Raw genomic sequence first — 14,679 nt, 5'->3', positions numbered from 1 at the left:
ACGTCTGTGCACAACTCCCACCAACTGCAGCAAGCACGACTGTACCTTCCCTGATACTGAAGGACTCAGATCAAGCTTCCTTTCGAAGTTACTGAAGAGGCAGAGTACGAATGAAGCAGCTCACAACCACGGAGCCCTACAGCATCAGCCATTGCCTTAAGGCACCCAACAATCTGTGCAACAGTCAAACCAGATAAAGGGGTTGCACCTTACGTTTTCTAACATTTAATCACAAGAAAGTACAGCGATAGGATTTCTTGGGATTATTGTTCTTTATAATCAACAAAGTCTCATATGATTAACGGGGCATAATTTACGTATTTCTTCTTGTTTGAAAAACTTACATGAGGTATATTTCCAGGTATCCTTATGGCAGGTATCCATTCTGCCCATCGAGTCTATGCCAGCACAGAAAAATACTCTTCCCCAGTAATTTGCCCTGTAACCAACTTTCCCCATGTTCCCATCAATTCAACCATACGCCTGCACTTATGACAACATACAGTGGCCAAATAACTTAAAACGGAGCAATTGGGAGAATCCCATGCCATCGCGGAAAAAGAGACATAGAAACGTCAAAGAGACAGCACCTGCTGTCAGAATTGAACCCAGCTCGCTGAAGTACTGAGTTAACAACCTTAACAACTGCACCATTTTTGCAACCATTGATCTGAGCTACTGATCAATCGAATTTGCTCATGAAGGCACCTTTAGTGGCCTGACAGTGGATGTCCGGCTGGTGGCAGTAAGTTTTGAAATTTGATAAGACTTTGACCTGTTCGTGTTGTTATTACCAGTTTTGCTTGCCTGTCCTTTGCCCAAAGAAAAGTCTTTGCAGCTCTTGAATGCTGTTTCATTTCATTTACTGAAGAGAACTGAATTTCACAAAATGAATTATTTCGGAATAGCTGCATTCTGAACAAATATAACCCCACCCCGGCCAAAAACAAACCTGAATTCATATCTCTCCTTAAAGTCGTACATATCTGGGTCGTAATGAAAACCATTTTTTACCCATTTTTAATCAATTCTTTTGCTCTTCCACAATCTTTAGAATAGGGCGTAGATACTGATTTTAATGTTTATAGATATTGCATGCATAAGAATGGACAGAATTTGTTCAAAGTGGGCCCAGAATGTTATTGACTAAAATCTGGCAGCGAGCTGAAATACTTTTTTGCAGGGTCAACAATTGATATGGTATGTAGAAGGTATTGAGATGAAACTGCACGGTGAAACTGAATTTTAAAAAGTTACGCGCCGATAGTTTGCACTTATTCAGATGTTTTATAATGTCAATGCCTCCTAAGGCATGGTATGAATCAACAATATACACATTTGGAACATTGTCAATTTATCACAGAAGAACACGACAATATATCATATCACTGATTTCAATCGGCTGTTCGAATCCGTAATGCAGCGGAAGCTTTCCAGTCAGCTGGTATAAGATGCTTCCACACGTTAATCCCACTGCAGCTGCCATTCTGAACGTGCTTCTTGCGGATCATTTTCCTCTCCTTGTTCCCACTCCCAGCGATTTCACAACTCCTGTCTTTTAATGTATATACATTATGGCCCGACATAGATTACACTTCACTTCACCAAGTACTAAAGCAATGCCCCTGTTGAGTGATCCAAAGCTGTTTTGTTTATGTTTGTTATTGGTGAATTTTCTGGGAACTTGCCAAATTCATGTCATCTTTGATGGCACCATTCCTGGTAATAACATTATTGACGGATCGGGTGTAAAGCTAACCGCATCACGTCTTCGCTGGAGACCTGCCAATTATTCTGAAGATGAAAGTAAAGGGAATAAAGCTTGGGAGTACTCAATGCTCACCATAAATATCCAGGTCATCATGCTGTACCATTTTATTCAATTATATCCATCTAGATTCCCCATAACAAAATAAAGAACCATGTAATACAGCAGAGTATCAAATTAATTGGAGAAAATTAAAAGAATTGTGTTTACTTAAAAGTATTTCATTGTTTTGTCTGTATTCGTTCATCAATGAAACTATATTTTGCGATGGTTTAGTCAAAGTAAGAATACATTCAATTCACGGTAAACCAACATTGACGAGAAATTGATCCATATGTTCATCCGCTCTATAAGGAGAAACCATTGAAATGTTTGATAAAACGTTTGAAGCAGTCTCAAATGAAGGGAATTGTCTTGAATCCTGTAAGCTCTTTCTCTCTCCATACCTGCTGCCTGATCTGCTGAGTATCTCCCACGCTTGGATTTCTCTTCACTTTTCCAGCAACTGCAGTATTTATTTTTTTTTATTTTACACGAGGGAGTAAGCAAAGTAATCCATGAAATGAGTATTCATTTACAAACAACTCATCCAAGGCTACAATTTATCCATCTGTTTTCCACAAAGAGTTCTGTGGGAGGACTGCCACAGAAATCTCATGTCAACAAGTAAGCATTCACAAGGGTCCTCAAAGTCTCTTACTCTCGAAACAAATCTCCAGTTAAAATTAATGGCAGGATCCAACTAAATTCATGGATACTTGGACTTATAGTGGAACAGCCTAGATACATTTATACAATCATAAAGGGAGGGTTTTCAATCAATTTTCAAGACTGAGTTTCGTTTTCTTAAGACTTTGTAATATTTTGAGAGATATTAGGCATGACACAGCACGGGTACCAACCAGAGCAGTTTGTTCCAAGTGATCCTAAAGGATTTTTCACACCCAGTATTAGAGTTGAAAAGAATAATATGTGAGTTTAATTTAGTTGCAATTAATATGTAAAAATTATGTTTATTATTTCAATATCATGCAATTTCTTCTGACATCTTGGAATATGTTGTTAGTTTATTCATTGCCTTTTGCATTATGAATTCATAATTGAAATAACTGTTCATAAACTTTTTAGAATAATTCTTAGTTGTTGTGCTGTATGAGTCATGAATCCTTTTACCCCATCGAGAAGTGTTCATGATAAACTCATAGAATCTGCGTCAGGGTGAACTACCTACAGCTGTTTGAAGATTTTAAACGAGATTTAAATATGGAAGACCCTCCTAGACGCCGGCACTTGCCATGAACTTTGGGTCAAATTCTCTAAGGATGTTTTTATTCGGAGGATCTGTTGAAGGTCAGTGAAACTTAGCTGATCAATGAGCACTGAACACAGGCTGTGAAAATCTGTCCTTTTATAAACCTCAGAGGTTAGTACAGATGGTGGGGTGGTACTTGATTTTTCAACCATTTGTTTATGACATCCCAATTGTTAGAGGCATATATACATTACCCCCAAGTTTCAGCTGTCTTTTTTTCCTGCACTGTTAATTTTATAAAGAAGCAATTGGCTGCATTATATAAGGTGCTTCTTATTATTATATTGCAGTCCCCCTAGCTGTGCCTTCTTTCGACTAATGTTTATCATTGATCATTTCGCTTTTAAGGCTACAAGAAAGCATAGACCCCAGTTACAGTGTTTTCGACCATTTGTATTCTCATAAGTAACCGAACTGAAATAGATGTATGTCATATCCTGGAGGTTGGAGGCCATTGCTGTTGTTCTTCCACCTCTCGATCTCCCTATGCCCATGCCCAAAAATGCTTCTTAACGGTCAGCTACCGATGATCAAGCAACGATACTGATCCGTCGCAAGAAAGTGCTCGTAAAAGTAATATTAGATCTAGCTTTTCTCAACAACATTCAAAATTCGACATGTTGACTGAAACTAAAGACAATACACGTCCCTCTACATTTCCAAGTTTCACTCGTATTGGTTTTCAGTTCATTGCTCACAGCTGTTTACATCTGTAAAAATTGCAGACAATGAGTACCGGAATTTCAGGCAAGTTTTCCCTTCACCATTACATGAAGAATATCTCACTCAACAGGCCTTCTAACAGAGAACAAATATGCAGTACCTAACATTTACATGCCTTGGAGCTGAGCTGATTGTGCCAATTTGATTTATAACCAATGAAGGACTTAGTCATTCTTATAATGTAGGTGACCATAAGAGAGCTATTGGAGGCTGGCAGAAATCAGTGATTTGTATTAGAATTTATTGATTGCTACGAATATTACGTTCTATCAAGCTCTAGACATAAGGAGCGGTTGTTTAAGAGAATTTGGGGTGATTGAAATATGGGCAGATGACTGTGTGAGGTGTGGCCTGTCAAAGGGAATACCGATGGAAGGGTCAACATCCAACACAGGTTTTCAGTTCCCACTGTGATAAGCTTTGTTTTATTAATGGTCACTTCCCTCAGTTGCTACATTATCTGATGCTCCTTCAGTGGAAAAAACAATATTTTTGATTGCGGAGGAACTGCAGAAAACTTATTCAAACTCAGGACAGACATCTTGGGTGCAGCCACTGTTTAAAGTCAGCACTTGGAGAATCATGCAGTGAAGACAGAAATTGTTTTCAGTTGCATTGGACAACTAACCTAGGTGTCGATCGGTGATCAGATTATGTTCACTGCGCACTGGGAGTCAGGTTGTAATGATGAACTTTATCTCCTACTTGGAATGCAATAGGAGTGAGCAGCACTAACCTGAGTGGTAACATACACCAGTATACGAACTACCAGTTCTCAAAACAAATTAAGCCCCCAAAACCATTGGGCTTGTCTCTTCGGTAAACCCATACCAATAACGATATTCTGGATTGGCAATAAACAGAGACACCACAGAGGGACTGGGCATGGTTTGTCACAATCATTGGGAAGAGGGCCAAGGTTTTACTGTCAGAGGGGGAATAATTGCCTCCTCCGCTCTCTAATTCTAAAGTTCCAGGAATAAGCCAAATTTACTATTTTTTTGCAATTGATATACAGAACTGCCTGAGCACAGCCTGTGTGGGAATTGGAAACGATTCTTTCGAATCCCAAATTTATAAATTTTACTCCTCGGACAACATGCAAACACTTCTGCCAGAAGTAAACATTTGTTTCCGGTGGAATTTCCGTGGTCATAATTAGTGCTTCACAGATACTGAAGGGATATTGAAGCATTCAATGCTGTGAGCGGCAGTTTCCACACAGCAACCTAATAATAAGGCAACCTGTAATACTGCTGTTGATTGGCACATGAATATTGGCCAGCGCAGTGGGGAAATCACATAAGCTTTTTTTCAAAATAGAGTCACCGATCTCTTAAGTTCAATTCTGAGGGCATATATGTCTTAACTTTAATGTTTCATAGACAAAGTTGCACTCCTTTAGTCTTGCATCATGTTTTACCCCAAATGCTGAAACTTAGAACCCCCTCCCCCCATCCCCAGGATATGCATGAGGAATATTTCCAGGAATACAACATAAGTGAACATGTCGAATAGAATTACAGCAGGATTTGGCGTTAGACGGCATCGAAATATTAACCACAAGACAATATGAACTCACTGGATCGATGTTTCTGCAGACCAGTTATTCAGACGCAAACGCAACCTTCACCACTCCCTCTGCGCTCTCTGTAAGATCCTTCAGTGCAGCACTCAGTATTTTGTAGGTCATGAGAAATGATGACCCTGCTCCAAAAATGGAACCAATGACTGGGACAAAGTCAAGAGCGAATTCCAGGGCAGAAACGGTAACAACAGCAGCGCCCCAACCTAACCTTACAATTACATCTGAGGTTATTTCCCCCAGCAGGGAAGCTTTTACCTCCGCCTTCAGGTCTTCCACAGGTTTACCTGCCCTTTCGGCCAGTCTTTGAAGAGAAGCATCATCCAGACCCAGACATTTACGGAAATAGACTATGGCTCCAATCACTATACCGATGTCACAAGCGAGAGAGAAGCCCGGAACCGGGACCGCTCCCAATCCTCCCGAGAGCGTTGCGAACATCCAGATATGCTTCTTCAGAATCTCATTTTTCTTCTGAACTATTTCCACACTTAAGTTCGGAAGCGCCAGGACAAAGATCCTTTTCTTTACATTCTTTAGATCACCTTCAAGTCCTTTATTTAACTCATTGAAATCATACTGATCCTGCTCAAAATTGGATATCAGGAACACAGTTGGATCCGGGAACCCTGCCTCTCTCAACTTCCTGATGCAATCGCTCCGAATCTTTTCCAGCTCTTCTTCTTCATTAATAACCTTGTATTCCTTCCTCGTGGAATAAAGATCGAGGTCAACCTTAGAGCGGACAAAATAGAAGTCTTTCCCAAGTCGTTTAATCTCTTTGGCAAGTTTTGCATCACTTTCTCTGAATCGAAAAGCGGAGATAATGATAAAGAAATCGTATTTTTTAAATTTCATTTTTGTCAGGTATTTACCCGCTGGAAATCGTGTAGTTCCGATCCCTGGCAGGTCCCAGTAGCAAACATTGGGCAAATTGGGATGTGGGTATCCGCTTGGCTCCATTGTTGTTTCTGTGGTCCCAACTTCAGCTGCACCCGGATCGGTGCTCCGGAGCCCTCTCATGGCGTTGATGAAGGCGGATTTTCCTGCACCTGCTTCTCCCGTCACTGCGATGTTAAGCTCTGTGTTGTTCAGATCAGTGACCTTCTTCTCTATCAGAGGTTTAACTTTTTCCACCCCACCTGTTTCAAATTCAGACTTCAGTTTGCTGAGCTCTTCCTGTGTGAAGAATGCGGGGGTCTCAGTCTTCGCCGTCTGTTCACTGAAAGGAAAAACGTTCCATGAAAGTTTCCAACTGAAACAATTTCCATTTATATCGCAAATCGTGACATTTACCGAACATCCTCATGTCAATCCCTCCGAGTTACAGTCGAAGTGCTCTGAGCTGTTAGGTAGTATAACATAGTGTAATGTGAATAGGGATAAGTATCAGTTAATATGCTTCGATTTTGCTTAACCACCCTTGATTTAACCCATGGCGCTTGTGGAGCTCGACCTTATGTTTATAAATCCTGTATTAAGAAGCGTCCGCCTAACTATACAAATATACAGCAGCAACTTAACTTCCCTCTAGCATATTCTTTCCATTCTCCCACGTTGCTTCACCATGAAATCTCCCCTCAGTCCAACAAAGCTATCTAGATTTTACCTCCCTGAACTGATATCGTAAGTGAAGTTGGTGAAGGGAGATTTGGAGTCCATGAAACCCTGTATCGTGCGGGGCGCTCCTAATCTGTTGACGGGGTGGGGAAGAGGCGAGGTTATCAGAGGTTCTCATGCAGAGGATGCACTCTGTCTGCAATGTGGCACAGCAATTGTAATAGGAACGGCTCACATCAGAGCTGGCATGTTATTAACACTGATATGTCATTCCATAGCCAATGTTTGACAGTCTCAGCACACGTAGTTATGAATGCTGGTGCACAGTTAAATAGCGGAAATAAGGGGAGTCAATTTCCAAGAACATGTCTGTCCTCAAATTTTGTGAGTGCTAGGGACAAGGCTGAATTATTCACAAGCATGTTGTCCGTCATCCAGGTCTGTATCTTCACAGAAACCAGTATTCAGACACGTCAATTCACTCCACGTGATACCAAGAAATGGCTGCCTGCACTGATTAAAAACAAAGGCTATGGGACCAGGCAACATCCAGGATATAGCACAGAACACCCGCGCTCCAGAACTCATTATTCATGTGTGACAAATCCAATGGGGCTAATGACCACCAAATCTGTCGACACTTAAACATCAGCAAAGTAATGGGTCATGTCATCATTGGGGATCTCAAGAGGCACAGATTCACTTGTGCACCTATGCCCAGTTTGGATTTTTCCAGCACAATTCATCTTCAAACCTCATTTTTGACACTTCAATCGTGGACCAGAGATCAATTTTCCATCGGTAATGAAAATCTGTTTTTGATCCCAGGGCATAATTTCATCGAGTGTGGCAAAAAAAGAGCCACACTATTTCAGTGGGCACTAGGGAGAATCCATACCAATGGTAAGAGATGCAGTCCACGTAAACGAAGATGGTTGTGTGTATTGCTATTTCATATCCTTATTTCTTATTTGTATCTCTTTTCCTTTTTTATGACATGGGAAGTTATCCAGCACATTGAATAGGCTGGTCCTCAGAGCAGTATCTTTATTCCACTTAATTCCCTGCAGCATATTATCTTACACCCGCCAATCAACTGACACACTAATTCACGCTCCACTAACCCACACGTGAACAGTTTAGAGTAGCCAGCTAACCTTGCAACTCAGGCATCTTTGAGATATGAGAGGAAACCGCAGAAATTGGGGAAAACTACTCAATCGTAGGGAGAATAAACCAATTTTATGCAGACAGAACCAGAGGACAGGATGGAACCCGAGCTGTACGTTATTGCAGATAATTCAACTCAGCCCGATGATATCAATGTAGGCATTCACCAGTTCATAGTTCCAAGCTCAGCCATTTTTAAGTGCATCATAAATACCTTTCTTCCACTCCGGGGTCAGAAGTACGATGTTTGCTGAAGAACCACAATATTCAATTATCTTCAAAATGATTCAAAACCAGTCCATACATGCATGTTAAAAGTTGACAGAAGGTGGCGTTGTGGCACTTCAGGTCGTGCAGCTGACTCATGCCTCCAGTGAACTGTGTTCAATTCTCTCTGGCGCTGTCTCTGTGTGGAGGGGTGGAGTGTGCATGTTCTTCCTGCGACCATGTCGTTTTCCCAGGGGTGATTCAGCACACCCACCGCCCCCCCCCCAACCCTTTACATTCTAAATATCTGCTGATTGGTAGATCCTTTGGGTGGTCCGAGAAAATGCGACTTGAAGGGCATATGAAAGGAATAGGTCAGAAGGAAATAAAAAGGCTATTTGGAAAGATGGGACTGTTCCAGAGCTAGCAAAGATCCCATGACCCAAATAGTTCCAGGTCTCATAAATTAACATGTGAAGTCTAAATAACAAAGGTAATGGCATGAATATATGAAAGAGATAGAAAGCATTCAGTACGGGATAATGAAAAAAAAACTGGCAACACTCGTGCAGCTGTATGCCAGCCTGTATGATATGCAAAGAGGGAGAATCTAACCACTTATTCTTGACATTCAAAGAAAGTATCATTGCTAAATTCCTCGTTATTGATCAAGAACTTAACTGGATCAGAAAAATCAAAATAATGGCTAGACGAGAAGTCATATCAAAGGCCTGGTATCCAGCACTGAGTGACTTACCTCCTGACAGCACAAAGCCTTCTACTACATTAAAGACAGAAGTCATGAATATGTGGGATTAACCCCCGCTTGCCTGAAATGAGTGCATCTACAACAACACACAAAGTGTACTGGTACACCATCTGCTCCCTGATACAGTCACACCCTCCACCACGACCACACAGAGGATGCTGTGAGTGGCACTCACAGGATTCCAAGCTGCTACTTGTCTACGCTATTTTAACAGCACCTCCAAACCTGCAATGTCCACCAATAAAATGTACCAGTGCTTTAGTTTGAGGTAACACTACCACATATGTCTTCATCTCCATCGTACAGCATGCATATTAGGAAAGGTATCACTGCTCTGTTATTGTTACTGGGTCTATACTCAGGAAAAACCCAAGCCAACCCCATAATGGGATCAGATTAATGAGGAATGAAACTTTTTAAGAAAGCAGATCCAACCACAAACTCAAGGGCAGTTAAGAAGGAGTAATAAATGCTGGTCTTGACTTCAATACCCACATCCTCAAAACAAATGAATACAAACAAAAGGGACAAGTTGCTGAATGGCCAGTGCTGTCCACTTCAGAAGAGGAAGCTAAATACTGTACGTGTACTGCTCTGGCTGGTTGTGTTGAGGCAAGAGAGCTGGGAAGACACAATGAGCGTTATTGATGACCTACCTGGAGCTCGCTCCTCCCATTCTCGATCTCTGTCTGTTGTTGGCTGGTATGTAACGATCCAGTGATTACCGGACTTCAATCGGTGCTCGGAGAGCCTCTTTTCCTTCGGGTATGTGATTTTGCTCCTTCTACAGGACAGGACAGAGAGTGAGTTGTGGCTATTTGTATGCCAGACATGTTTGAGACTCCGAGGCAAATCACCCAAAATAAGGATGGGGTTAATGCAAGCAATTATAAAATAAAAAACAACGTAGACTCTGCTTGCCTTAGTCAGCCTTAGGAAGGAGAGTGTGAGGGAAACTGTGCTTCCTTCTCAATGCTCCAAGGAAGAAAGACATATCATGCACCACAGGACAGAGAGAGCTGCAGGCGATTGGAAATGGTTAACAAAAAAATAAAGTTGTCTGTCGGACTCTCAAATGTCGTTATTAATCCACAAATCAGGTATCATCTTGAAGTGAGGTGACCTAAATGTTTGCGCTGCGAAATGCAACTGTTCTGTCTGAATATAAGGCCCGTCACAATCACTTTGGAAAAACACCATTTTGCACTCAAATTCGCAGAAAGTTGTTGTTTCTATATACAGCAGATATCAATGAAATTACAACCAAATTAAAAGAAAATGATGACCTTGTGAATATTTGTGCTGTCTTCACAGAACGGAATAAAATACCGGAGATTCGGTTAAATATAAACCTGAATCAAGAGGATAAGATTATTTGGGATTACGTCCATAAAACTTTGACATGTGAGAATACAATGAGACAATATATAATCATTTCCACAGGTTCAATAATCTCCAGGATCAGCAGATTAAAAGATGATTCTGTCATGATATTCGACAGCTTCTCTGATTCTGGAAACGCTATTGAGATTCTAAAGCCATTTATGCCATTATTTAACAAAGTGAAGAGAAGGAAACTCAAGCTAACACCGATTAACCTGATATTTGTTGTGCGAAACATCCATAAGTTTATTATTGCTCTGTGAAGGACTGAGGGCTTGGGCATCATGAATTGATGACCAGAAGCATTTGGTCAAGTGACAAAAAATGCATAAGAATTCTGTTATGGGATGATGAGTGAAATGACCTGGTCGAAGGATTCGCAGCAATGTGTTCAAATCTCGCTGCAGCACCAGAAAAATGTAACTTTATTTGACTGAAATGTGGAGTGCAGATTGATCTTGCATCATAATGATCATTAGACAACCAGAGTAACATCAATGCTGAGGTGGTTCACTCATGTACTTGCGGGAAAGAATAGCTTTGGATGTCAGGAGTTACGGACTGCTTCTTGCCTGCACTTGTATCCGAAGTAGTTACAGTGAATCTTTAGTGGATGGTACTGACAAGGATGCTGATGGAATGGATTAAGTAATGGTAGTGTCAGAGAGTGATGTAAGTGGGTGGTTGGACATTCTCTAATGATAACTGGTCGCTGCACTAGCACAAGACTTAGCACCCACTGATTTCCATTGGTTAAACATCGTTTGGGCCTTACTGTGGGCAGAGGTAATGACAACATTTGCCGAGAACTTTTGATAGGAACGGAAAATTGTGTAATCATCAACAACCATCTCAATTCTGACTTTATGATGGGAGGAAGGTCATTGTTGAAGGGTTGCGCCAAGGACACTACCCTGCGGAACTCGCGCAGTTATGTCCTGAGTCTGGGATGATTGACCTCCAACAACAACAGCAACCTTATCGTGAGACATTTTACCCTTGACGCCACACATTTGTGTCACATGCTTCATTTGTTTCTCCAATAACCTGCTTCCTATGCTCTTCTTGGAATTTGCTTGAACCATTCAGGTCCAAAAATAAAACAAGAGAGATGAATTGCAGAGCCATGGAGAGAATGACTGCCCTTCGCACCAATGCAGCAGCTGACGGAGTCTCCTGATAAAACTGAAGGCAAGGGACATCATGAGTTTAGTTTTTTTTCTTACAGAAGGGAAGATGGCTTTGGTTGTTGGAGGTCATTCACACCAGCACCAGGACAGATATGCAGGAATTCCTCTGGACGGTTTCCCAGGACAAACAGCACTTTTTTTCTTGGAAACTACATTTTCTTTTTCAGTGGCGTGGATATTTTCTGATAATTGCACAATGTTTAATTTCATACACTCACCCTTTAATAATGAAGTATTTTGTGCCTGCATGCAGCAAGACCCAGACTACATTCGGTGGAAAGTAACAGTCACAAGTGACAAACAGTGATCATCGACAGTAAGATAATGTCCGATTATTTACATCACTGCCTGACAGGCATCAGTATTTCCTGCGCCAAATACCCAACCATCAATACGTTGCGAGAATAGAAGACAATCTGAGCAGATGCAGAAATACTGTGATTCAGCGAGATCAGAGTTTTGACACCCTGCAGTGGGCCATAAGGTCTTAGAGACATTCATCCCTCAAACAGGATATTCAGTCTAACCTGTCAACGTTGACCAGAGTGCACCCATTCATATTAATCTCATTATCCAGTATTTGGCCCATTGAATTTAATGTCCAGGCAATTCAAGTACACACCTTTTGACATTCCAAAGCCTTCCCATAATCTATGAAAATGTGGCCAGGAATTTGACTGAACGTTTTCCATTTCGCAAGGGTAACCTAGCTACAACAACAATCAAGCACTTTGATATCCTCCAGGGAAAACCGATTGGTACACAATCTGCATCCGGAAAACATTCTCTCCTCCCACCATAAGCATATTATTTCGTTCCTTCCATCTATAAAATGCACCATAGCAGCTCCCCGTCGCCTGATTGGCAGCCAACAACCCCCACAGGAACTCCACCCTCAAGAAAAGGGCACCAGGCAGATTACCACCACATTAAGTCCCACTATGTGCCACGCCCCATCCCAGACTGGATTTGGTTTGCTGTTCCTTCACTGTGATTGGGTCAAAATATGGAAAGCTCCTGACAACCCTTTGGAAGTAACTTCATCTCTGGACTGACAGCAATTCCAGAAGGTACCAAATGAGCGCCTTTTCAAAGGCATTACAGGCCGGCATTTCCAGCAACACCCACATCCTGGAAATGAATCACAACACATTCTCAGTTCTGTCCTCCTTCATCTGATTTGCAACGAAAATTGAAACGTTTGTGCGAAGTCAGCGATTGGCTGAGGTAATTTTGATGGACAGCTGTGAAGTTCCTTTTCGCAATGGAGCAGTCCAGCATAGAAATAGGGCCTTTGGCCGACCATGATCATGACGACCATTCGGTGTCCATTTGAGGAAATGCCATGCACCAGCACTTGGTCCGTAGCATTCTATATTTGGCGATTCTAGTGTTCATATGGATAGTTCTTTTTTTAATATTGTGAGAGTGCCTGGCTCCAACAAAGTCTGGAGCATTGTGTTGCCGGTCCCAACTGAGGGAAATTACCCCCTGAAATACTCTCTAAACAGCTTACTGTTCACAGCAAACCTGGGCCTTCTGGTTTTTCACATCTCCATTACAGGGAACATCTTCTCACTATCCGCCCTAGCTCTGTCCCCAAAAGTTCACCTTAGATTTTTAAAATAACAATTTAAAATAACAATGCTGTCGTTAAAATGTCAGCTTCACTCTCTGGAATTACTTCAATCTCTTGGGTCACTTTCCTCGCAAATGTTCGAGTCAGCCATCGCGAACAGAATGCTCCCATTCGAGGGGCACCCGGCTCAGGCGGAAACTTGGAAGAGGAGGTAGGCAATCGACCAGCCCTCCACATCCTCTCCACAAGGCCCGTGAGTCAGAGGATTATGTCGTTCGACCTGTTCCTTGCGTTAAACAGTCTTGTTCTGACATCAGCAGTGATCTCTCATATAGTTCTGGGAATCGTCAGAAAGGCTAGGAAAGTGAAACCAATAGTGAGCTGCAGCTTGTTGTTTCCCTCACTTGTTTTCTGGGCGGTTTGGAATAAGTTCCCTTAGTTGGTTTAAACACCCTCGATTTCTCCTAATCTTATTTTGTGTTACTCAGCACTCACATTTCCAAGAAACCCCACGCCCTGTTTATTATCAGCTCAAGGTATTTTGCTGCTGTCCTGACATGTTTAGTGTCAATTTCACTCGAAATCCGGCAGATCCTCGATGTAAAATCTTCATACGCAATTAATAGACGGACAGAAAATATTACAGAAGTAACACCGGCTCGTGAGTCTTCTCAGTCTTTTCATGGAATATGTTGGCTTTGCCGTCGATTACACGGAGCCCCTGTCTGCAAAGAGACAGGATATGCTGCCTTGAATTGACTGGTTCTAATACGATTCCACACTGTACTACTAATAAATGGACTCAGTTTGTCGTTCAATTTCGTGTCCCTACCTGCACTCGGTCTTTGATCAATGCGGTTCTGTCAGTGGAGGTCCGCTGTGATCAGCACTCCATTCCGGTTTGTTTCCTCTGCACTTTCTTCCTCACTCACACTGCTTCCCTATCATGGGATTGGAAAGATTTATGTGTGTTATCCAATGAGAAATAAAGATGTGTGTGAGATCAGTTGTTGCCAGGTGACTTTAATCTTTTCGTCATGCTGGTCGAGTGTTTAAAGAGTGCAGACAGTTCCCTCGGGTACAGTGACCCTGGAGTTGTGGCCTACGCGAGCCTGGGTTTCACATGTTGGCTCTACTCCAAGGGGACAGAAGGACAACAAATCCCCACAATTTCTATGATACCATGACAGAATGTTCGCCCATTTTTCTTAAGGTCTTAGCGCCGCAGAAAGAGACGATTCAGCCCATCGAGTTCATGACAGCTGTCAGGGGAGCAGCACTTTAAGTCTTGTATCTCCACTCCTTATTTCCTTGTGCTCCTTCAACTTCCTCTCTTGCACGACCCCACCGGCAACTCTTTATTTTTTTCATTAACCTTTATTAATGGTTAATATACTTAGGCCAATTAACTTCTTGTACGTCTTTGGGGTGTG

At 41.9% G+C, this 14,679-nt stretch overlaps 1 protein-coding gene across 3 annotated transcripts; it reads right to left on the bottom strand.

Moving 5' to 3' along the window:
* Positions 1-1,318: 1,318 nt before the first annotated feature.
* On the bottom strand, positions 1,319-14,162 carry LOC127573695 (interferon-inducible GTPase 5-like). Of its 3 annotated transcripts, XM_052022129.1 has the most exons (4): positions 14,079-14,162; positions 9,751-9,878; positions 5,386-6,610; positions 1,319-2,273 (listed from the first exon to the last, which is right to left on the bottom strand). In XM_052022129.1, exons 2-3 carry the CDS (start codon positions 9,768-9,770, stop codon positions 5,410-5,412), a joined length of 1,221 nt encoding a protein of 406 aa, XP_051878089.1. In that variant the 5' UTR covers positions 9,771-9,878; positions 14,079-14,162; the 3' UTR covers positions 1,319-2,273; positions 5,386-5,409. The 3 variants fall into 3 exon arrangements, with proteins under 3 accessions (XP_051878089.1, XP_051878087.1, XP_051878088.1); XM_052022127.1 differs by having other exon boundaries at positions 1,319-6,610; XM_052022128.1 differs by lacking the exon at positions 14,079-14,162 and adding an exon at positions 11,886-12,301 and having other exon boundaries at positions 1,319-6,610.
* Positions 14,163-14,679: the final 517 nt, after the last annotated feature.

The sequence above is a fragment of the Pristis pectinata genome, chromosome 8, assembly GCF_009764475.1.
Source record: "Pristis pectinata isolate sPriPec2 chromosome 8, sPriPec2.1.pri, whole genome shotgun sequence".
Classification (NCBI taxonomy): domain Eukaryota; kingdom Metazoa; phylum Chordata; class Chondrichthyes; order Rhinopristiformes; family Pristidae; genus Pristis; species Pristis pectinata.
This window is presented reverse-complemented; position numbering and strand designations above follow the sequence as displayed.